Here is a 26,247-nt window from a genome sequence, read left to right on the forward strand (position 1 = left end):
ATTCATGTTACATAGAAACATAGAAACACAGAAAATCTACAGCACAATACAGGCCCTTTGGCCCACAAAGTTGTGCTGAACATGTCCCTACCTTAGGAATTACTAGACTTCCCCATAACCCTCTATTTTTCTAAGCTCTATGTACCTATCCAAAAGTCTCTTAAAAGACCCTATCATATCTTCCTCTGCCACCATTGCCGGCAGCCCATTCCATGTACTCACCACTCTCTGCGTAAAAAAACTTACCCCTGACATCTCCTCTGTACCTACTCCCCAGCACCTTAAACCTGTGTCCTCCTGTGGCAACCATTTCAGCCCTGGGAAAAAGCCTCTGACTATCCACACGATCAACGCCTTTCATAATGTTACACCCATCATCTATTTGTAAACGTGCTGACTCATCCTCAGCTCTATCATACTGGTCCCCATCACCCTGCCATATTAGTTTAAATCACTCCCAACAGCTCTAGTAAATGTACCTACAAGAATATTTGTCCCCCTCGGTTTCGAGTGCAACCCATCCCTTTTATAAGTATCTCACCAGTGCCTTATAAAGCCTCAGCATCACATCCCCGCTCTTGTATTCTAGACCTCTTGAAATGAATGCTAACATTGCATTTGCTTTCCTCACCCCCAACTCAACCTGCAAACTAACCTTCACGGAATCCTGCACAAGGACTCCCAAGTGCCTTTGCACTTCAAATTCTTGGATTTGAATGAATGCTGGTTCCCATCCCCTTGCCAAATTAGTTTAAACCCTCCTGAACAACTCCAGCAAACCTACCCACAAGGATTCTGGTCTCCCTCGGGATCAGGTGTAACCTGTCCCTTTTGTACAGGTGTAATTTCCCCCAAAGAGATCCTGATGATCCATAAATCTGAACCCCTGCCCTCTGCACCAGATCTTCAGCCACACATTCACTTGTCAAGTCATCCTGTTCTTACCCTCACTGACGCCTGGCATGGGCAGTCATCCAGAGGTTACTACCCTGGAAGTCCTGCTTTTTCAGTTTTCTACCTAGCTCCTTAAAATCTCTCTTCAAGACCTCCTCACCTTTTCTACCCATGCCATTGGTGCCAATATGTACGAAGACTCCTGGCTGCTCACTCTCTCCCTTGAGAATGCCATGGACCTGGTCAGATATATCCCTGGCTCTGGCATGTGAGAGGCAATGTACCATCTAGGTGTCTCTGTCACACCTACAGGATCTCATCTCTGTTCCTCTGACTACAGAATCTCCTACCAACACTGAAGTCCTCTTCACCTTCTCTTCTCTCCTGAGATGCAGCACTAGACTCAGTGCCAGAGACTCGGTTACTGTGGTTCGCTCCTGGTACGTCATCCCTCTTAACAGTATCTAAAGTGAAATACTTATTATTAAGGAGAACAGCCACAGAGTTACTCTGCACTGACTGTGGGTTCCCCTTCCTTCTCCTGACAGTCACTCCGTTCTGCAAACTGAGGGGTGACTACCTCCCTGTAGCTCCTATCTATCATTCTCATTCTCATTCTCATTCCTCATTCTCCCGTATGAGCCGAAGGTCCTCGAGCTGCAGCTCCAGTTCCTTAATACGTTCTCAGAGGAACTGGAGCTTGGTAGACGTGGTGCAGATGTGTTCATCTGGAGAAGGAAGGTCTCCCAGACTTCCAACATCCCACACACTGTACAAGACACTGCCCCTGGAGCCATTCTCATGACACTACTATGTCCTAAGAAATGAGGAATCAATAATTAAGAACAAAAAGAGAAGCTTACCAGGTCGCTTACCTCACCCAAGTCTGATGAGTCAAAGTCACTCCCAGCACTGGCATACTCAGAAGAACAGCTAGTCTGCTTACATTTGTACCGTGTATTGACATTTTGTCCCTTGGCACTGGTGTTTCCATACTACCATGGGATGAATTCCGTCATGGAATGGAGCTGCTGTACTGCCAGAAACAGGAGTAGAAGTCCCTCAAGACTGCTTCATCACTCATGGTTAATCCAATCTTGGCTTCAACATGCTTGATCCCATAACTCTACACTCCCTTGTAGTTCAAAGGTCTACTGGTCTCCGGTTTCAATGACAACTCCTCCACAACTTTTCAGGTGTTACATCTCTCTGGGTAGAGATTCCTCATCCTGCTAACCCTCCATCTGTTGTTCTGAAGTTTTGACTCTTGGTCCTAGAAACACAAATGGGGAAACATCCTCTCTGCCACCATCCTGCCATCCCCTTTCAGAACTTTATTGGTTTCAAGAAGGACATCACTCATTCTTTTAAATTAATAAAGGGCTGACTTAATTACTACTGACCTCTTCATCCAAAGAACCATTCCAGTTCCAGCGAATCTTCTCTGCACTATCTCCAATGCATGAACATCCTTCAGTTAATATGCAGACCAAAACTGTGTGCAATATTCAAGGCATGGACTCTCCTACACCATGTAGACTTGCATTAATAATTCCTTATTTTTACACTCCATGAGCCTTCCTAGTTACCTAACATACTGGCTTGCTTCCTCTTTGTGTTTCATCAGCTCGGACTTCCAGATCCCCTCACAATGTAACTTTTCATCACCTCTCTACATAAATAATATGCTTTCTCTCGGTAGGGGTAGTCATGTGCTGCAGGTGACACCAGGCTGTAAGCAATAGGGAAGGGCTGAGGGTAGCAACATGGAACATCCGTACACTTTACGAGAAAGGAAAGTTGGACAACACGTTAAATGAAATGAAAAGGTTGGAAGTTGATATCTTAGACCTGTCAGAAATTAGATGGACCGACAGTGGCAAATTCACTCGGAATAGTTCTCTGGTAATGTATTCTGGAGGTCAACAGTATATGTATGGAGTTGGAATTATTTTAATCAAACAAGTATCAAAATACCTTATGGGATATTGGGCGATATCTGATCAGCTGCTTTTAGTTAAATTAAGGGATAACCCTTTTAACATTAGCATAATCCAAGCCTATGCGCCAACAAATGATGCGGATGAAGAGGATATCAACAAGTTTTATGAAGATCTCGACAGTGCTTATGAGCAATGTAAATCTCAGGATATAAAACTAGTCATGGGAGATTTTAACGCCAAAGTTGGACAGGAAAGGGTTGATAGCATAATAGGACCCTTTGGATTAGGGGAGAAAAATGAAAATGGAGAAAGGTTTACTGATTGGTGTGTCAGAAACAACCAAGTGATCACTAACACTTGGTATAAAAACCATCCACATAGATTGTGTACTTGGATTAGCCCTGGAGATAGAACAAGGAAGCAAAAAGATTTCATTACCATCAATGAACGCTTTAGAAATAATATCACAAATTCTAAAGCCTACTCAGGAGCAGACTGTGGTTCAGATCACCATCCAGTAATAGCAACCATTAAAACTAAATTGAAGAAACTGAAACGTGGAAAAAAGAGAAAGGAGTATATGTTGGGAGAACTTGAAAAAGATAGCAGACTTAAGCAACGATTCAAGACAGCTGTAGAAGAACACCTCAATGAAAACGTAACAACACCTATTTGGGACAGATTTAAATATGCTATACAGCAATCAGCAGAGGAGATAACCTCTGTACAAGAAATCCAACACACCAACAAGGGATGGATAACTCAAAAAATTCCAGATCTGATGGAACAAAGAAGGTTAGCGAAGAATAATGCAGTGCAATACAGAGAGCTAGACAGACAGACCAGACAATTGTGACCAGAATATTGCAAAGAAAGAATGGCTGAATCAAAAATGCAATGAAGTAGAAGGCCATATTAACAACAGCAAAGAAATGCACAAGAAAATTAAGGAAATTACTGAAATTCAGAAAACCTCCTCTACAGGATGCATAAGATCAGCAGACAGATCCATACTAAAAGGTCCAGATAAAGTGTGTGAGAGGTGGCTTTAAAAATGCAAACACAAGGAAAACTGATGGCATGAACACTGACTTCTCTAACTTCCGTTAATGCCCCACCTCCTCTTCATACCCTATCCGTTGTTTATTTATTATTTTTTATTATGAATCTTTTTTCTCTGTCTCTCATTTTTCTCCCTCTGTCCGTCTCACTATACCCCTTGCCCATCCTCTGGGCTTCCCCCCTCCCCCTTTTCTTTCTCCCTGGGCCTCCTGTCCCATGATCCTCTCATATCCCTTTTGCCAATCAACTGTCCAGCTCTTGGCTCCATCCCTCCCCCTCCTGTCTTCTCCTATCATTTTGGATCTCCCCCTCCCCCTCCCACTTTCAAATCTCTTACTATCTCTTCTTTCAGTTAGTCCTGACGAAGGGTCTCGGCCCGAAACATCGACTGTACCTCTTCTTCTCGATGCTGCCTGGCCTGCTGTGTTCACCAGCAATTTTTATGTGTGTTGTGTGAGAGGTGGATTTGGTATAGAGAGCAGCTGTTTGAGGATAATAGAGGGGAACCCCCAGATATTAAGCACCCTAATTCTGGCCCACCTATTACCAATGAAGAAATAACTAAAGCAATGAAAAGAATGAAACATGGTAAAGCCACTGGACCTGATGAAATTTCAGTGGAAATGATACAAGCCCTAGAAGATCTGGGCATAGGTATTCTTTTTGAACTGTTTAATGGCATATATGAGTCTGGAGTATTGCCTGACGATCTCTTGAAATCAGTATTTATAACTTCCAAAAATTCCCGGAACTATTAACTGTCAGAATTATAGAACAATCAGTCTTATGAGTCACATAATAAAGATTTTGTTGAGAATCATTCTGAGTGGAATTAAAAACAAGTTCAGAAACTTCTAAACTGCAATATGGGTTTATTGAGGATAGAGGAAATAGGAACGCAATTTTCATACTACGAATGTTTTCAGAAAGGGCAATTGAATATCAAAATGATGTCTTTTTATGTTTTTTTATGCTACACATGCCCTTACACTTCCTCCCTTACCACCATTCAGGGCCCCAAACAGTCCTTCCAGGTGAGGCATCACTTCACCTGTGAGTCGACTGGGGTGATATACTGCGTCCGGTGCTCCCGATGTGGCCTTTTATATATTGGTGAGACCCGACGCAGACTGGGAGACCGCTTTGCTGAACATCTACGCTCTGTCCGCCAGAGAAAGCAGGATCTCCCAGTGGCCACACATTTTAATTCCACATCCCATTCCCATTCTGACATGTCTATCCACGGCCTCCTCTACTGTAAAGATGAAGCCACACTCAGGTTGGAGGAACAACACCTTATATTCCGTCTGGGTAGCCTCCAACCTGATGGCATGAACATTGACTTCTCTAACTTCCGCTGAGGCCCCACCTCCCCCTCGTACCCCATCTGTTACTCTTTTTTATGCACACATTCTTTCTCTCACTCTCCTTTTTCTCCCTCTGTCCCTCTGAATATACCTCTTGCCCATCCTCTGGGTCACCCCCCCCCCCGTCTTTCTTCCTGGACCTCCTGTCCCATGATCCTCTCGTATCCCCTTCTGCCTATCACCTGTCCAGCTCTCGGCTCTATCCCTCCCCCTCCTGTCTTCTCCTATCATTTTGCATCTCCCCCTCCCCCTCCAGCTTTCAAATCCCTTACTCACTCTTCCTTCAGTTAGTCCTGACGAAGGGTCTTGGCCTGAAACGTCGACTGCGCCTCTTCCTAGAGATGCTGCCTGGCCTGCTGCGTTCACCAGCAACTTTGATGTGTGTTGCTCTTTTTATGTTTTATTGTTTTCACTAAAGCATTTGACAAAGTGCAACATGAAAAATTATTTCAAATTCTCACTAAACTAAATATTGATGGGAGGGACCAACAACTGCTTCAAAATTTATATTGGAACCAAACGGCGGCAGTAAAAATTGATGACAATATAAACAGTTGGACTAAAATTCAAACAGGAGTTAGACAGGGATTCATTGCCTCACTGGAATTATTTAATATCTATAGTGAAATGATTCTCAGAGATATAGAAGACCTAGATGGGATAAAAATTGGAGGTGTCAACATCAACAATGTAAGATAGGCAGATGATACCACCCTAATAGCAAGTGCTGCAGAAGACTACAAATCCTCCTAAACAAAGTAGTACAAACAAGTACAGATTTTGGCCTAACCGTCAACTGTAAAAAAAAACAAATGTATGGTAATATTAAAACAGCAGGATACCCCCAACTCCCAGTTGCACCTCGGTAACCAAGAGATTGAACAAAAGACCAGCTTTAATGACCTTGGTAGCTTTATATTACAAGATGCTAGAAGTAAAGTAGAATTAAAAAGAATTGCCGTTGAAAAAACCAAATTTCAAAAAATGAAACCTATTTCTACCAACAGACACATTTCTATGACAACAAGGCTTAGGCTACTAAAATATTACAGCTGGTCAATCTTGCTGTAGGCTTCCGAAACATGGACTAAGACACCAGAACTCCAAAGAAACTTAGAAGCAACAGAAATTGTGGGCCGATGGGCCTGTACTGTGCTGTACTATTCTATGTTCTATGTTCTATAAATGTGGTTTCTTAGAAGAATGCTGAAAATATCATATAGAGATAGGTGACAGTGAGACAGTACTCCAACATGCCCATACAAAAAGATCTTTAATGAGAACATTAAATGAGAGGAAACTTAAATTTCTGGGCCATGCCATCAGAAAGGGAGAAATAGAATGCCTTACATTACAAGGCCGTATGCCTGGGAAATGCGGAAGAGGAAGGCAAAGAAGAAAATATATGGACACTGTGAAAGAACTAACATAACAGATCTAAGTGTGCAAGATCTCATTGAAGCTGCGAGGGAATGTTCGATGTGGAAAGCCGTGAGCGTCCAAGCATGTAGCGCGCAAGGCACATGAAGACGAAGATCTATCATACATCCCTTTGCTGTTTGACTTTGTCTGTTTCTCTGCAAAAGCTTGCAGTTAGACCACAAAAAAACATAGGAACAGAATTAGACTACTCAGCCAATCGAACCTACTTGCCATTCAATCACAGCTGATTTATTATCCCTCTTAACTCTATTCTCCTGCCATTTCTCTGTAACCTTTGACACCTTTACTAATCAAGAATGTATCAACTTCCCCTTTAAACATAGACAATGATTAGTCCTCACAGCAGTCTCTAGCAATGAATTCTACAGATTCACCACCCTTGGGCTAAAGAAATTCCTCCTCATCTCTATTCTAAAGGGATGTCCTTCTATTCTGAGGCTGTGCCCTCTGGTCCTAGACTCCCTCACTATAGGAATTATCTCTCCACATCTACTCCATCTAGGTCTTTCAATATTCGTTAGGTTTTAATGAGATCCACATTCATTCTTCTAATCTCCAGTGAGTGCAGCCCCAGACCCATTAAACACGCTTCATACCTTTACCCTTTCATTCCTGGAATCATTCTTGTGAACCGCCTCGAGACTCCCCCCAATGCTAGCATATCCTTTCTTAGATAACGGACACAAAATTGCTCACAATTGTTAGCTTGTAGTTTCGACTGACCTTTAACACCTGTCATGAATGGCAATTGATCTTGCAGGTAAGGAATTCAAACATTCACAGATTTCCAAATGGTCAACATCTGTAACTGCATAAAAATGGCATTTCTCTGTTCAGAATTCAGAGAAGTGTGGGTGACCGGGGCCATAATGTTCCCTTTGTGCACAAATAAAAGAAAGTGTCCTTGAGGAATAAGTGCGAGCTTTCAGAAACCATATTTTGGCAATGGCACCTGCATCTTACAATAATATATAAAAAAACACAAATAACAGCATTTCCAGTCTAATCAAATAGAATGTTGAGCTACAGATAAATTACATAAACGAGATCACAACTTGAGCAACACAAACACAGTTAGCGGCAATTATAAACATAAAGTATTCCTACCGCTTAAGTTGGCCTTGCCTTGGGTAGGATCAAGTTATATTTTATATATGAATGTACCTCACTAGCAGAGATTATGTCAAATGACTCTGCTGTGGTTAGATTCAACCAGATTCCTTGAACATGGCATACAATGCGGCCAAAATCTCAATTAAGTCTGATCTTCATCAAATAAAGCACATCCAAATCTTGGAGAAAATCATCTGCTATGTCTCACTTTGATTAACTGTTGCCCATTGAAGTTCTCTCCTTAAGCATTTGAGTTTCACCACACTGGATCACCATGGAAACGTGGCAAGGAAGTGTCAGAATCGAGTTTAATATCACTGACATACTACATGTCATGAAATTTGTTGTTTGGTAGCAGCTGTACACTACAACACATAAAAAACACTATAGAGGACAATGAGAAATAAAAGTTAAATTAATTAAGTATTGTAAAAAGAGAGCAAAACTATCCTAGAAGCTAATCCAAATGCACCTTCAATGTTTTAAATGGGGTTTTGAAGTTACTGCTACTCTAACTATGAAATAAATATAACAGATAACAAACCTTCATCAGATGAATAATCTCCACACAAGGGGTTGAGCTCTAACCAAAACCTACGGCAAAAAATTTACTTCAACATAGTGTCATCCATATTCTCTGTCTGTCCTTAAAGGCAAAGATTTTTTTCCCACCCAAGAGTAGAGCTCCACACTGCTGCAACACCCAAGACAAGCTTGAGGAACTACATCTCATCTTCCACTGGGAATATCACAGCCTTCGGCAATGTCAAATTCTCCATCTTTGGACAATCTGCTCTTTCTTTTTGTCTCTACGCATCTGACTATTTCTGACACTTATCTGTGACTCTGGCTTAGATTTTTTTCCTCCTCCATAGAGTTAAATTAAAATCATCTCTATTTGACATGTGTACATTTAAACATTAAAACATACAATGAAATGCATTGTTTTGCTCCAATGACCAACACTGTCCAAGGGTTTTCTGGGGTCACCACGTTTCTGGTACTAACGTAGCCTGGTCTCAATTCACTAACCCTAACTGTACATCTTCAGAATTTGGGAGGGAAGTGGAGGACCCTGGGGAAACCTATACAGTCATGGGAGAAAACATGCAAACTCCACACAGACCCTGGTTGATGATCACTGGTGGTGCGCGAACCATGCCACCATACCATCAGGATGGAGTTACATAGCACGGAAAAAGTGCTTTTAACTCAACTGGTCCATACTGGTGAAGAAGCCCATGCAAACTAATTCCATTTGCCATCCTCTGGTCCTCTGACCCATAATGTTTCCAATCTATGTAACACTCCAACTGTCTTTTAAAATTTGTTATTGAATTTGCCTTAATTACTTCGTCTGATAGCTCATTCCACATAGATACCACCTTCTGCATAGAAATTCTGTCTCTCAAGATCCTACAAAATCTCTTACTTCTCACATTAAACCTCTCATTCTTGATTCCCAACTCTGAGAAAAAGACTGAATGTATTTAACTTATCTATAATGTAGACTCACTCTGACCTCAAGAAGAAGGGCAGATTATTCTGTTGGTACAATTTCTGCTGTATGTCCTATGTTCATGCTTCTGTTCACACATCGCAAGGAAACACCACCTAATTCTGAATGCTACAATATTTTATTGGTTTCACTAATCAAAGTTATTCCCTTTTTCTGACTCATCCCTCCCCTACTGAAAACTAACTTGTTTTCTTTTATTTCTCTCTGCCCATTCTGAAATGTGTGGGCACGTGGCCAAGTGGTTAAGGCATTGGACTAGCGTCCTGAAGGTCGTGAGTTCGAGCACCAGCCGAGCAAACGTGTTGTGTCCTTGAGCAAGGCACTTAACCACACATTGCTCTGCGACGACACTGGTGCCAAGCTGTCTGGGTCCTAATGCCCTTCCCTTGGACAACATTGGTGTCATGGAGAGGGGAGACTTGCAGCATGGGCAACTGCTGGTCTTCCATACAACCTTGCCCAGGCCTGCGCCCTGGAGAGTGAAGACTTTCCAGGCACAGATCCATGGTCTCGCAAGACTAATGGATGCCCATTCTGACAAAGGGTCCTGGCCCTAAAAAGCGAACTGCTTCTCTCTTCACAGAGGGTAACTATCCCGCTGAGAGCTTCCTCAGCATTCACTGTTTTGAATGTTTTCCAAAGGTGTTCACAGTTAGGAGGAAACTCCCAAGCACAGCTAGATCATTAGATTCAGGCAAAATGGAATATTATTTGTCGAGAGCCCAGTGAGAACTTCATCGCAATCCCTTGTAGATTAACAATTAGTATCTTTGTCTGGAACAATGGATACATGAGCATACTCGCCTCTCATTGTGGTATGGCAATTGTTCCATTTTGGACCACAAAGCACTCCAGCGTGTGGTGAAAACTGCCCAGTGGATTATCGGCACCCAATTGCCCACCATTGAGAACATCTACCATAAACGCTGTCTGGGCAGGACGAGAAGCATTATCAAGGATGCATCTCACCCCAACCATGGACTTTTTACTCTCCTCCCATCCGGTAGGCGCTACAGGAGCCTCCGCTCCCACACCAGCAGGCACAGGAAGAGCTTCTTCCCTGAGGCTGTGACACTGCTGAACCTCTCATCACAGCGTTAAGCGGTATTGCATCTATATTGTACTGTCTCAATACTTTTATATTTGTGTGCTGTAGCACTTACTTTTTATTCACAGTAATTTTATAAATAACACTATTCTTTGCATTTCTGGTCAGATGCTAAATGCATTTCATTGGCTTTGTATCTGTACTCGGCACAATGACAATAAAGTTGAATCTAATCTAATAAAGCATGTTTAAATTTTCCAGCCCAATGAGCCTGCACCGCCCAATTATACCCATGTGTTCAATGAACCTACCAACCAGTACATCCTTACGTCTTTCAGATGTGAAAGGGAACCCGCAAACCCACGCAGTCACAGGAGAACGTACAGACTTCTCACAGACAGCGGTGGGAATTGAACCTGGGTCACTGGCACTGCAGTAGTGTTATGCTAACCACTACGCTACCATGCCACCTCTAATGTCTAGAAGCTTAATATCTATCTAAACGACAGAACCTCCAACAGCACAGTACTCCCTTCAGACGACACAGGGATTTCAGCGGCCGTTTGAGTTAAGACCTTTCAGAAACTGGACTCACATCCTTATCAATTATATCACCCACATGACCTAAGCTCTGTTAAACTATAACCCAAATATTGGTCAAAATACAGTGCTACAGTTTGTAAAGATGTTCAATCAGGCAGCAATATTAATTGAAGCATTTTTTAAATCAGGTGGCAGATTCCTATTTGTAAACTGGTTTGACCAACATTGTGAGCTGCAAGATTTCATTATTCATCTGGGCAGCAGCCAACAACGACAACATCAGCATTCTGAACGTGATTGAAGAGCTTGGCATGAATTTTAATTCTGAGAAACTCCCTTTGGCCTGGATTGCGTCCTCCGAGTACATTTTTCCTGTGACCTATTCAGACGAACAACTCATCCCCAGTAGCTACTCTGGAATGAAACCAGATAGTGCAAACAGCACTTGATGGTTTAGCAAAACTGACGAGAGGACTGACCCTAACTTTGTCTTTAAGCATACGTGGAGAGGAATCCTAATGAAGGGTCTCAGCCCGATACGGCAACTCCTGATTCCTCTCCATGGATGCACTGTTGTAACTATATGTTATAATTATGTGGCTTTTGTCAGTTTTTTTAGTCTTGGTTTGTCTTGTGTTTCTGTGATATCATTCTGGAGGAACATTGTATCATTTCTTAATGCATGCATTACTAAACGACAATACAAGAGGACTGCGTGTCCTCATAATCTAAATCTAATCTATTCTGAGGCTGTGTCCTCTGGTCTTAGACTCTCTCATGATAGGAAACATTCTCTCTGCATCCACTCCGTCAAGACCTTTCACCATTTGATAGGTTTCAATGAGGTCACCCCTCATTCTTCCAAATTCTAGTGAGCTCAAGCCCAGAGCTAATAAACATTCTTCATATGATAAGGCATTCAATCCTGGAATCATTTTCATGAACCTCCTTTGAACCTTCTCCAGTTTCAGCACATCCTTTCTAAGATAAGGAGCCGAAAACTGCTCACAATACTCCAAGTGAGGACCAGCCGGTGCTTTATAAAGTCTCAATATTACATCCTTGCTGCACAGGTGCAGGTCCTCCTCCTCAGGTTACAATGGCATTCCGTTTCCACTGAACTGTTCGGAACCCAAACAGTTTGAAGAGATGAATTTGACCGTGAGTTGAGTTCCACTTGGTAGAAGATGTTTACAGCTTTGCTGTAGCCGTCATATCCATCCCACCCATCTCAGAAATGTTTGCCTTTATCTATTTTTAAAAGATTAAAGTCTGTCATGAGATTTGTGGCCCATCAGGCTGGTGCTTATGCTGGTTTCCTGCCTTTATCTATGGGCTATACACAAATCAGGTGTTCATAAGCTGGGAAGTAAGTCTGTCATAGTAAATAGGGAAGACTAGAAACTTAATTCACATCCTTGTCAATTAAAAGTAGACACATTGCTTGCAAGATCAAAGCACTGTTAAACTACAAGCTAATACTGAGGCAACACACATCAAAGTTGCTGGTGAACACAGCAGGTCAGGCAGCATCTCTAGGAAGAGGTACAGTCGACGTTTCAGGCCGAGACCCTTCTTCAGGACTGAAATGCAAGTCCTGAAGAAGGGCCTTAACCCGAAACATTGACTGTTTATTCATTTTCATAGATGCACCCTGACCAGCTGAGTTCTCTCAAAATTCTGCTTTATTTTGAACACTTCCTCAGCAAAATTAAGTTCAGTCTGTAAACTGACTGAAGTTTCAGATAAATTATTCCTATAAATGCTTCTCTTTGCTTACATTAAGCATAATTGATGTTTTACCAATGTAATTAAGGCTGACCAAACTCCTGGCCCCGTAAGAAGTAATATTTTGTATCTATAATGTAATACTCTCAGATAAATATGTGACAGATTTTAAAGCGGTGCTTTTATTTTTTAATGATATTTCAGCTTCCCTCTTGATAATTCTTCTTAGGCCTATCAATGTGCTGAGACATTGGCTGCTGACAGCAGCTTGCCAGAGTCCTCTATCCTGGGCTAGAGTCTGATCAGACCTTTGACTTTTGCTTTCACCACACAACTTCATACGGTCTTGTATCAAGATCCTTCCTCTCCCTTTGGAGCTTCTGTCGGCATTTCTGTGGCTTCTCTTGATAATGCTCTAATCTTGATTTCGTGCTCTGAAAATATCAGCTAAAATTGCACTATTTCACTTCCAAGTCTGCAGTCTCTGACAGTTGTTCAATGTGATTGGCTAACAGCCAGCTTGTGTTTGTCTTGCTGGGTGTCAGGTATTCCCCTGGATTGAAATCTGAGTTTGGGAAAGTCAGTAATTTATTAACCCAAATAAAATGCAAAAGCAGAATGTAAATATACGGAGACTTTAAAGTTTGTATGAACGTTTGCTTTTTGTTGTAAAGATATGTTCAGAAGAATGTAACTTTTGGAGAAGTAGCGTCTGTGCTAGTAAATTCGGTCACCTCAAACTGTCTTGGTACTTCAAAGTTGGCAGGGGAGGTGAGAAGACAGAAAGTGGAAGAGTTCAGGGGGGCCTTGTAAAAATTTATTTTAAATATCACTCCTTGGTCCTTTAATACATAACACACCCTCTAGACTTGCTGACATAATTCAGTTAAGAAAAAGCTTGTTTTAAAACGTTTATCCTTGTCTTTAAACATTTTCATGCCATTGGTTTCCACAAACTACATCTCTCACCTGTTTCTTCCTATACACTCAGTGCCCACTCTATTAGGTACACCCGTACATGGGCTCATTAATGCAAATATCTAATCAGCCGATCATGTGATGGTAGCTCAAGGCATCAAAGCATGCAGGCATGGTCAGGAGGTTCAGTTGTTGTTTAGACCAAACGCCAGAATGAGGACAAAATGTGATCTTAGTGACTTTGACAGTGGAATGATTGTTGGTGTGGGTGGTCTGAGTACCTCAGAAACTGTTGATTTCCTTGGGTATTCATGCATAGCAATCTCGAGAGTTTACAGAGAATTATGTGAAAAACAAAAAAAAAATCCAGTGAACAGCAGTTCTGTGTGCAAAAATGCTTTGTTACAAGAGAGGTCAGACGAGAATGGCCAGACTGGTGCAAACTGACAGGAAGGCAAGAGTAACTCAAATGACCGTGTGTTATTACAGTGATGTGCAGAAGAGCATCTCTAAATGCACAATACTTCAAAACTTTAAGTAGATGGGTTATAGCAGCAGAAGACCATGAACATATTCTCAGGTTTTGTTAGGTACAGGAAGTCCTTATAAAGTGTCTACTGAGTGTATACTTATACTTTATTGTCTCCAAACAAAGTGTCAAGGTTGACTGGTAGGCTGTGGTTGATGTGTAGGGTATTAGCCACCTACCCCTTTCCGAATCACAGCATTCTGTCAACTCCACAAGTTGTTTATGCTATTACATTGTTGGCTTTTCACAGATCTTCCTGGATCTACAGAAATCATACAGAATTTCCCTATAGTCCATAGCAATTAAATCCTCAGGTCATTATGGCCAGATAGACACGAGTGATAAATGGATTAGGATTTTGATCTTCTTTAAAAATGTTTCTTTTTGTTCTCCTTCCTTCTCCAGTAGCTGCAAGGAGGTCATAGTTTGATAGCCAACTAGTCTTTTCTGTTTGATAAAATATATTGTCAGTTTACCTTCTCCTGTATTTTAATAATACAATCCATGCCCAACCATGCTCTAATGAAATGAATTCTCTTCACTCTCTGCTATTTTTTCCACCTTTTACTGAGCAATTGTTCAAGTGAATTGCTTGTTCTTATTTCCCATGGTAAAGCTTCAAAAAGTTCTGTCAACCTCAGTAAAACCACTACTCAGTATCCTTTGTTCCAAAGAACCCAACCCCACCTGAGCCAGCATGTCTCTAAATCATGATTTCCCCGTACTGGCAATAACTTCAGAAAGCTCCACTATACCCTCTCTATAGTGCTTCCTCTAATACGATGTCCAGACGTCTTGGGGGTTTTACAGCACAGAAGCTGGCTCACAATGCCCATGCCAACCCATGAGTATCTGTCTACAGTAATACAAGTCAAAAGCACTTGTTCCGCAAAGCCTTGGCTTTTCAAACGCTCTTCTCAATAAATGTTACATTCCCCTCTGAGGGAGTGCATTTCAAACCCCTGTCACTCTCTGGTGATTTCTTTTGTCTGCAGCTCTCTTTGTTATTCTTGGTGATATAAATCACGACATATATCATATATCGTGGAGCACATAATATTCCATCTGAGTCTAAGAAGTGTTTTACATCATTCTAACATGACCCTGCCCTGACATCCCGTGCCCCAACCAATAAAAACATCTGTCCCAATTCACATATCTACCCAGCACTTCTATTCAGCATTTGGTAATCGGTTTATTATTGTCACGTGTATGAAGATACAGTGCTTTGGATGCCATCCAGGCTGATCAATCCAAACAGAACAAACAAAACGCTCAAGTAGAATGCAGAATACCATGCTATTGATGCGGAGAAAGTACAGTGCAAGCAGACGCGCAAGGAAAAAGGCGACTGAGAGATCAGTGCTCACCTTTATCGAACAAGAGGTCTTATAACAGAGGGATAGCAGCTGTCCTTGACTCTGCTGATACGTGCTTTCGATCATTTGTATATTCTGCCCAATGGAAGGGGGAACGGAGAGAATGACTAGAGCAAAACAGGTCTTCGGTTCGGTTCATTGCTGTCCCAAAGCAGTGGGAAATGTAGATGGTGTCAATGGAGGGAGGGTGGCTTGGGTGATAGACTGGGCTGCGTCCATAACTCTACAAAATTTACTCCACTCTTGGACAGAGCAACTGCCATACCAAAGCTGTGAAGCACCTAGATCAGATGCTTCAATCGTACATCCACAAAAAATTGGTAAGAGTTGCGTAAGCATCAAATCTCTTTAGCCATCTTTGGAAATACATTCTATAACCCCTTCGTCTTCTACATTTGTTTTTTTTATTTTGTACTCTCGCCGTGCTCACTGTCCACACTGATCTACAGATCACATTTTGTACTCTCGCCGTGCTCACTGTCCACACTGAATTACAGATCACATTTTGTACTCTCACCGTGCTCACTGTCCACACTGAATTACAGATCACATTTTGTACTCTCACCGTGCTCACTGTCCACACTGAATTACAGATCACATTTTGTACTCTCGCCGTGCTGACTGTCCACACTGAATTACAGATCACATTTTGTACTCTCGCCGTGCTCACTGTCCACACTGAACTACAGATCACATTTTGTACTCTCGCCGTGCTCACTGTCCACACTGAATTACAGATCACATTTTGTACTCTCACCGTGCTGACTGTCCACACTGAATTACAGATCACATTTTGTACTCTCGCCGTGCTCACTGTCCACACTGAACTACAGATCACATTTTGTACTCTCACCGTGCTCACTGTCCACACTGAATTACAGATCACATTTTGTACTCTCACCGTGCTGACTGTCCACACTGAATTACATTTGAAATATCCAGTCAACACACACAAAAAGTGCTGGTGGAACGCAGCAGGTCAGGCAGCATCTATAGGAAGAGATACAGTCGACGTTTTGGGCTGAGACCCTCTGTCGGCCCGAAACGTCGACTGTACCTCTTCCTATAGATGCTGCCTGACCTGCTGCATTCCACCAGCATTTTGTGTGTGTTGCTTGAATTTCCAGCATCTGCAGATTTCCTCATGTTTGCGTGAAATATACAGTGGCCATTTTATTAGGTACGCCTGCATGTTAGTCCAGATCTGTGAGTGTAACTGTTCTGACCCTTTTGGTTCACCCTGGTTTTATGGTAAAACCAAGCTTGTCATGATCTTTGGTAGCTTGACGTAGAGCGTAATCAAGGACGATTATAAAGATGTCGGGTGCCAGAGTGTCTCCTTGCAGCACACCAGCTAGGAGCTCGAACACTGTTGTTTCTCCGTCTGGTGATAAAACTTTCGCCATGGTTTTGGTATAGCTGGACTCTATTGCTCTCAGTAGATGGTCAGGCACTCCGTAAGCTTTCAGGATCTTCAGCATTTTGAAGATGACATAGTCCTGCTCTCTGACCAGATGGAGGAAGCACAGCAGCTACTGACAAAAGTGGAAATAGAGTGCAATAAAATTGGACTTCACCTAAACACTAAAAAGACAGAGTACATGGTGTTTAACTGTGACGAAGGTACTCTCAAGACTGTAGAGAATGATACCATTAAGAAAGTCTTTGACTACAAGTACCTCGGGTCAAGAATGATGAGTTCGGAGAAGGACATAAAGATATGGAAGGCGCTAGCGTGGAGGGCTATGAATGACATGAAGGAAATCTGGAAGTCGAATCTGACCAGAGGGCTTAAAAAGAGGATTTTCATAGCAGTCATAGAGTCCATTCTCACGTACAGATATGAGACGTGGACACTCACCAAGGCGATGCGAAAGTCTCTAGATGGTTGCTATACACGAATGCTCCGGATGGCTCTTGATGTGAGTTGGCAACAGCACGTGACAAACGTTGAGCTCTATAACAACCTACCGCTGCTCTCCACTAAAATTGAGGTGAGAAGACTGTAACTAGTGGGGCACTGTCTACACACCCCGAGCTACCTGCCAGCCTAGTCATCATATGGGAGCCCAAGCATGGGAGGATGAACCCTGGGCACCCTCCCAAGACTATGGTCAACACGCTCCTAGAAGACAGCTAATGTAGATGAACTGAACACACCAATGAGGGAGAGGGAGAGGTGGAGAGTCCGTCATTGTGCCCGACGCCGGCCACCTAGGCCTGAGTCGACGTAGTAGTAGTAGTGCATGTTAATACAAATATCCAATCAGTACTGAGAATCATGAAGACACGATCAAGAGGTTTAGTTATTGTGCAGATCAAACATCAGAATGGGGGAAAGAAATGTGATTTAAGTGACTTTGACTGTGGAATGATTGTTGGTACTAGATGGAGTGGTTCAAGTATCTCAGAAACTGCTGATCTCCTGGGATTTCATCCACAATAGTCTGTAAAGTTTACAGAGCATGGTGCGAGAAACAAAAACAAAATCTAGTGAGCAGCAGTTCTGTGGGCAAAAATGCCTCTTAATGAGAGAGGTCAGAGGAGAATGGCCAGACTGGTTCAAGCTGACAGGGAGGCAACAGTAACTCAAATAACCATGCGTTACAACAGTGGTGTGCAGAAGAACATCTCTGAATGTACAACATGTTGACTCTTGAAGTGGATGGGCTAGAGCAGCAGAAGACCAGAAGAGATTCTATCCATGTACCTAATAAAGTGGCTACGGAGTGTAAATTCTTGCAAACTGAAAAGTCTTCTGGTGAGTCATCAGATCGTGACGCAGAGAATTAAATAAATTAACTTTCCTAAACCCCCTGGGATACCCCTGCACACCCACTGACATTTTTGAAATCCCATGCTGAATAAATCTGGGCACTATAGTGGGCGAGGCTCGGCCAATCGGCAGTGGAAGAACTGTTGTTCGAAAATGACCACACACATTACATAATACTTCTTACTAATTACAAGTACAGCTGAGACAGCTGCTATGTGGAGGTGTGGTTTGAGGACAGCAATACAGATTGGGAATTGGGGAATACTCTGTTTAAAATTACACATTGAATCGAATCCAGAATGAAAAGCGTTCCAGAAACGGAATTCATTCTGAATAATTTGGACTGGTGGAATTTTGTTACAGGCGTTATGCGTATCCCACTAGATGTATTGGGCACAGCAGCAGAACAAAGGTAAATCAAATGAACTCCAGACACTGAAAATCTCAAACTTAATTGAAGTCTTGCGGCTGAAACATGACATCTCTCTCCACAGATGCTGTCTAAGCTGCTGAGTTTTTCCAGCATTTTCTGTTTTTATTTCAGACTTCAGCCGATGTGTCTTTCATATAATTTTGCACACACCCTTAACAAAAAATCTCACATGAATTGGATACTTTACACCTCAGAGGTAAATACCCTGCTGCACTTATACAATGTGCAAAGCTCAGCTTGAACGATGATTTATGCATACTCAGCATACCGCGTGTTCCAATAAGTCTCGGTGTGAAAACCAAATTTTTAACCTATATTCAGGACTTTATGAAGGGTCTCAGCCCGAAACGTTGACTGTTTCCCCTTTTCCATAGATGCTGCCTGGTCTTCTGAGTTCCTCCAGCATTTTGTGTGTATTACTTTGGATTTCCAGCATCTGCCGATTTTCTCGTGTTTGTGATACCTTTGTATCATGCTGTGAATTATCTAGTAAGGAAATGCCTCTTCAAGTCGCAATAAGCACTACTATCTAAAACCATTTGTTTTCCCCTTTACAAAACTCCTAAAGCACCGCAGAACCACCAAACTTGCTTTTCCGGGGAAACTAACAAGGGAATATGACCGTTTTGAAGTTGAGGTGCAGCGAACTTTGGACCAATCAGAGAGGAGATTAGTTTTACTGGCAGCCCAGCGGGTTAGGTTGTAAGGCCCCAGCTTTCATTTGCTGGGCTTTTGTCAGTGTTAATGCGATCGACTGGACGATCTCTCTCTCTCTCTCGCCAGACTTCAATATATCGTCACAGAGAAGGGGGAAAAAAGGCTGTAACTTTTCCAGACATTATTTTTTTAAACAAACACTCATCTCTTCCCAGTCCCCACCTCCTCAAAAAATGTATAGAGAAACACTGATTTAATCAGTGCCCAGACAGGACGTGGGGGAGAGAGAGAGAGAGAGAGAAAGGGAGGCTAACTTTGTAACAACTAAACGGGTCTATAGGACTCATGAACAGATACATGCCCGCTCAGGAACCCTAACAAGTGGTCCTACCAAGAAAGCTGGTTTGGGGGAGGAATTGTCAGTATCTCCTGGAAGTTCATGTCATTGGAGATGGGGTGTCGGAAGTCGAGAAGTTGGTTTATGGGAGCCGGCGTTATTTTAATGGCCACAGTACTGCACCAGTGTTCAACTAATCCAACAGGTAAGCGAGTTTTTTGCAACAAGAAAGAATGTTTTAAAAGCATCTGTAACACACCATAGGCTACTGCACCGCGGCTGGCACTTAATTTTTTTTTTGCAAATCGATCAAATACATGACAGGACATGAAGAATGGATGAATACTATGTAAATTACCCGAAGTCCATAGGTCAAAATTTTGGGGCTCTTTAATACTTTATTCTTGGAGAACGGGGTAAGTTTTCACCTTTTCAATGTCATTTATATTAATATTGATGTTCGTGCCTCCATCTTACTTGTTTACCGGGGAAATTTACTGTTTAGCCCTGGAACTCTGACCTGTCGCTGTTCCGTTACCTCTGGGTGCCGTTGCCGACGAGGTCACGATGAAATGTGACAAGGTTGTAATGGGCAGCGTCTCTTCCCAGGGGCAAGGGAAGACTGCTGTGATGCAGGGGCCAGGATTAATTGGTCGATTCGTTCGCAAATTTTGCAATGACTATGCGCGCTGTTATTACTTACAATCCCATGTCACTTAGACGATGCACGTGAAATCTGTAGTGGTTTGCAAATGACGTTTACAAGTAACAGCCGGGTTTTGTTGCAGAATCACTTTAATTGGAACTGTTTGAGGATTTGGGGAAATTTGCAAACAGTGAGTGTTCAGTTAATTTTCTTTTGGGGTTTATTTACAAATGGAATGCCATTCTAATTCCACCTCAAGTGTTTGAACATGGCTTTTGTATAGCGCGCCGGGGTTAATGGAGTTCCCTTCGGACACTGTCCAAGCGAGATCAGACCCTGTGCTGCTGTTTACATTAAGTCATATTCTATTAAAGTTTGCTTGCAATATGGGGGTGTTAGGATGTCAGGACGGTATGGGTTAGGGTAAATGCAAGCTTGATTCCCCTCTTTAATCCAGGTCTGGTCTCACTGTCTTGAAGAATGCAGAATCCAGGTGTCACGCTTTTGTGAAAGACACAAAGTTCAGGGTTTGCAGACGTCTCCAGCCCGGGTCACAGACCGTAGCATGTGCGTCCGGCACGCATATTGGTTTCAAATGTACTTGCATGGTGCTGAACTTGATGTGGGAAACTAGGGTTTGAGTCCGCCCTCGCCCATGACGTGCCTTTAATTAATCCACTTTCCGGCTGTGTATAGTGCGGGGAGGTTCAGACAGGGGTTGCCTTGCTTGTACGAGTTGAGCTTCCCACACAATTTCGACGAGAATGCGGTGATGTCACAAATAATAGTAACGGATTAAGTACCTGGTGTGGACAGTGCGTCAGCCTGCCGTCCGGCTCCTGCTGGAGCGTCCCGGCTTCCACAAACACACAAAGCTTGTGATGTCGCTTGTCCAGTGCGCTAGTAAAATAGACCAGCGTCGAGCTTTGCAGTTCACACTGATAGATAGAACAGTCTAGAGGGGCTGAATAGCCTCCTATTCCTGAAAAAGAATGCGAACGAGTTATTCTTCTCCCAAATGCATTTAATTCATAACGTCAGACTGTGTGTGGGAAGGCGGGGGGCTGGGTAAATAGAATTTATGTAGGCTCAGTGTAAATAGTGGGAATAGACTCAATGGGCTGAATGGCCTGTTATGCTATCCATGTCTGATTCAAGGATGCACATTGTATGAAAAGGACGGGCAGGAAGGCAGAGGGTGTGATAATGACTCTGTCAGTAGAAAATGAAATCAAATTATTAGAAAGAGGTGACATACAGTTGGAAAGTGTGGAGTCATTGTGGATAGCGCTAAGGAAATTGCAAGGGTATAAAGACCCTGATGGAAGATGTATACAGACCCTTGAACAGTAGTAAGGATGTGGTTTATGAATTACAATGGAGATAGAAAATGCATGCCAAAGGACAATGTTACAATAGTCATGCAGCTTCAATCTAGCTGAATATTGGGAACATCAGGTTGATGCTGGATCCCAAGAGAGGGAAGTTCTCGAATGCCTCCGAGATAGCACGAGCGAATTAGCTATTCTGAATTGCACGTTGTGCAATGAACCAGAATTGAATAGGGAGCTAGGTAAAAGAACCTTTAAGAGAGGGTGATCACAATATGCTCGAATTCACACTGAAATTTGAGAAGGTGAAACTAAAATCAGATGCATCAATATTATAGTGGAATAAAGGGAATTACAAAGGCATGAGAGAGGAGTTGGACCGAATTGATTGGAAGAGAACACTGGCAGGGATGATGGCAGAATAGCATTGGCTGGAATTTTGGAAGCAATTCAGAAGGCACAGGATGTATACATCCCAAAGAAGGAGTATTCTAAAGGCAAGATGACCCAACTATGGCTAACAAAAGAAGTCAAAGCCAACATAAAAGCCAAAGAGAGGGCATATAATAGAGCAAAAATTAGTGGGAAGTCAGAGGATTGGGAAGCTTTTATAAACCAATAGAAGGCAACTAAAAAAAGTCATTAAAAAGGAAAAGATGGAATATGAAAGTAAGCTAGTGAATAATATTAAAGAGGATACCAAAAGTTTCTTCAGATACATAAAGTGTAAAAGAGATGAGAGAATGGATGTCAAACTGATGGAAAACGATGCTGGAGAGGTGGTAATGGGAGACAAGGAAATGACGGATGAACTGAATAAATATTTTGCATCATTCTTCACTGTGGAAGACAGAAGCAGTATGGTGGAAGTTCCGGTGTGCGCAGGGGTCTTGAAGTCTGTCAAGTTACCATTAATAGGGAGAATATTCTTGGGAAACTGAAAGGTCTGAAGGTAGATAAGTCCCCTGGATCAGATGGTGTATACCTCAGGGTTCTGAAAGAGGTGGCTGAAGAGATTGTGGAGACATTGGTAATCTTTCAAGAATCACTTGATTCTGCAATCGTTCCTGAAGACTCGAAACTTATAAATATCACTCTACTCTTCAAGAAGGAGGAGAGACTGAAGAAAGGAAGTTATCGGCCGTTTAATCTGACCCCTACGGTTGGGATGATGTCAGAATCAATTGTTAAAGATGAGGTTTCAGGGTACTTGGAGGAAGATGTTAAAATAGGCCATAGTCAGCATGGTTTCCTCAAGTGGAAATCTTGCTTGACAAATCTGTTGGAATTCTTTGAAGAAGTAACAAGGAGTATAGGCAAAGGAGAATGGGTTGAAGTTGCGTACTATACTTGGATTTTCAGAAGGCCTTTGAACAAGGTTCCACACATGAGGCTGGTTAACAAACTATGAGCCCATGGTATTACAGGAAAGATTCTCGCATGGATAAAGCAGTGGGTGACTGGCGTGAGGCAAAATGTAGGAATAAAGGGAGCCTTTTCTGGTTGGATGCCAGTGACTAGTGGTGTTCCACAGGGGTCTGTGTTGGGATTGATTCCTTTTACATTGTATGTGAATGATTTGGATGATGGAATTGATGGCTTTGTTGTAAAGTTTGCAGATGATATGAAGATAGATGGAGGGACAGGTAGTTTCGAGGAAATAGAGAGGATGCAGAACTCTTAGACAAAATAGGACAGTGGGCAAAACGTGGCAGATATTACTGAAGGAATGGTGTCGGGAAGTGTGTGGTCATGCACTTTGGTAGAAGATTTTATTACTATTTATTATTTATGGTGCAACTGTAATGAAAACCAATTTCCCCCGGGATCAATAAAGTATGACTATGACTGTGACTCTGTAAGCTCTAGAGCAGGGGTTCCCAACCTTCTTTATGCCATCCATCCCCACCATTAAGCAAGGGGTCCGTGGATGTCAGATTTGGAACTCCTAATCTATAGACCATTGTGTGTGAAAATATCAGGAGTTCAGCAGTTTCTATAGTACTCAAGCTGCTGCTTCAATAATCATTCCACTTGGATCACATTTCTTCCCCATTCTGATGTTTATTCTGAACGATGACATACTTCACTGAATGTTCTGATGTACCTGTGACAAATAAACCTTGTCTCTTCATGAGTCAGTGACGGAGGAGTTGAGGATATCCTTGAGTAGTTTCCTGGGTCCATATGGTACCCGCTTGGAGTAGGGTGCCTTTTTCACGTCTGGTGTTTGGCATAAAGAGATAAGGCTCTTTCATCAGAGCTGATTGATGTTAGGCTGGGAGAGGTTGCTAACATTCTTGGGAAGTTACTGTGGAGGCATTATATTCCTGGTGTTTGAAGTTGCTTGCTGAATGTGTTCCATGACTCAGGTGTACAGGAGGACAGGGATCATTGCAACCCATTTCAGTTGTGTGTTCCCTGCCCATGTTTTTGGAGAATAACTACAGTGATGGTCTAAACAGCAGAATAAAACCCAGGAGTCTGAAGCCCCATACTTAGTTTTTTATGAATAGTTTCTTGCCCGCTGCACTCAGATCTCTGAATGGTCCATGAACACTTCCTCACAATTTCTCTTTTGCACTGCTTAATAATTGTTTGTGACTTGTAGTAATTTTTTAATGTTGTGCATCTATGCTACTGCCACAAAACAACAAATTTCAGGAGGTATGTCAGTAATAACAAACCCAATTCTGATTCAGAAATTGTGTAGACCCTTCGTGATGAGCAGCAGGTGAGCCTATTGAAGCAATAAAGCTGAATAAATTTCAATGTTACATTGAAATCCATCCTTGAACAGTTTATTCTTGATCCAGGTATCGGGACATTAGGAGTAGAAGTGAGAATACAGTATGATGGAACTGTTAGCAAGGAAGCTTACATCAGCAGTGGTGATTGACATCTCTGCTTCAAGTTCAAGTTTGTGGTTATTCACATGTACGTACACAGCTGAAATGTGCAATGTTTCTCAGTGACCAAGGTGAAACGTGCAATGTTTCTCAGTGACCAAGGTGAAATGTGCAATGTTTCTCAGTGACCAAGGTGAAACGTGCAATATTTCTCAGTGACCAAAGTGAAACGTGCAATGTTTCTCAGTGACCAAGGTGAGACGTGCAATGTTTCTCAGTGACCAAGGTGAGACGTGCAATGTTTCTCAGTGACCAAGGTGAAACGTGCAATGTTTCTCAGTGACCAAGGTGAGACGTGCAATGTTTCTCAGTGACCAAGGTGAGACGTGCAATGTTTCTCAGTGACCAAAGTGAAACGTGCAATGTTTCTCAGTGACCAAGGTGAGACGTGCAATGTTTCTCAGTGACCAAGGTGAGACGTGCAATGTTTCTCAGTGACCAAGGTGAAACGTGCAATGTTTCTCTGACCAAGGTGAAACGTGCAATGTTTCTCAGTGACCAAGGTGAGACGTGCGATGTTTCTCAGTGACCAAGGTGAGACGTGCAATGTTTCTCAGTGACCAAGGTGAAACGTGCAATGTTTCTCAGTGACCAAGGTAAAACGTGCAATGTTTCTCAGTGACCAAGGTGTAAAACACAGTACATACATACAGCACATCAAATAATATTAACAGATGGAAAATAATACTGTCGATGTACATTGCCATAAAGTGTACAAACAACCTACAGTAAAATACACAACGGTATTACTGTCACTGCCGCTGTCATAGATGGTGTGTACTAGGGTGTTCAGAAGTCTCACAGCCTGGTGGAAGAAGCTGTTACCCAGACTAACAGACCTTGTTCATTTACTGCGGTAGTAGGTCATTGAGATTGTGGGAGGATAGGAGTGGTCCTTGAAAATGCTGAGGACTCTGTGTAATGTTTCTGGTCTGTTGCGTCGTGCTTCAGCATCAGGTTAGGCCAACTAAGCTCTGTAGCAGCAGTCGAAACCTCCTGCAGGATCCATCTGTTCTTTTCTGTAGTGCATGTCAGAATGCAGTGGAGATGGAGTGGAAACAGTCCATCGTTTGAAGAGCTGCTTATAGCACACTGCTGTGATGGGTGGTGGGGAGTTCAGTGAAGGAAACCTGCCCGAGAATACTTTTCTCCTGAGGAGTTCCGATGCATCTTGTTTTATTAAAGACATGGCAGAAGCCAGATTTAGTGTTTCCTTTTCCCACACTGGAAGGGCACCACTTCCCAGCTGCACACCCATCTCCCATTCTTGTCTTTGGCTCATTAGTTCAGTGAAGTAAGCCTTCTACAAGAGCAGGTGGCTGATGAAGTATGTATCACTCAGAATTTTCAATGGTGGTTTGGCAGTGGTTTCCTGCATTAGAGTGAAAGCTGATGTGCTCCCCACAACGGGTGGCAATTTATAGCATGTAGTAAATCAGACAGCCCAGACTTTGTGAAGATAACCTATTAAAATGAATGAGATTTTTATTTTATTTTGGATTTTGAGAAACAAGTCTACTTCCATTTAAGGAAGATTCTTTGCATCTTCATTTGCAACGTCTTCCTGCACTGCTCTGTTCCCCTCTCGCGTCTGCGCTGACTCATTCCAGGGCAAGGTGCCACCAGTCTTCCAGCTCTGCCAATTGGCCCGTATGTTACATGTGTGAAATTC

At 42.5% G+C, this 26,247-nt stretch overlaps 1 protein-coding gene across 2 annotated transcripts in view; it reads left to right on the top strand.

Moving 5' to 3' along the window:
* Positions 1 to 19,445: 19,445 nt before the first annotated feature.
* The window catches only part of LOC134339467 (collagen alpha-1(XI) chain-like), a 394,099-nt gene continuing 387,297 nt past the window's right edge, over positions 19,446 to 26,247 (top strand). For both annotated transcript variants that reach the window (XM_063036004.1, XM_063036005.1), the window contains exon 1: positions 19,446 to 19,894. In XM_063036004.1, the coding sequence (XP_062892074.1) occupies positions 19,792 to 19,894 (103 nt within the window). In that variant the 5' untranslated portion in view covers positions 19,446 to 19,791. The remainder of the gene's footprint in view (positions 19,895 to 26,247) is intronic.

This window comes from Mobula hypostoma, chromosome 29, assembly GCF_963921235.1.
Source record: "Mobula hypostoma chromosome 29, sMobHyp1.1, whole genome shotgun sequence".
Lineage (NCBI taxonomy): Eukaryota > Metazoa > Chordata > Chondrichthyes > Myliobatiformes > Myliobatidae > Mobula > Mobula hypostoma.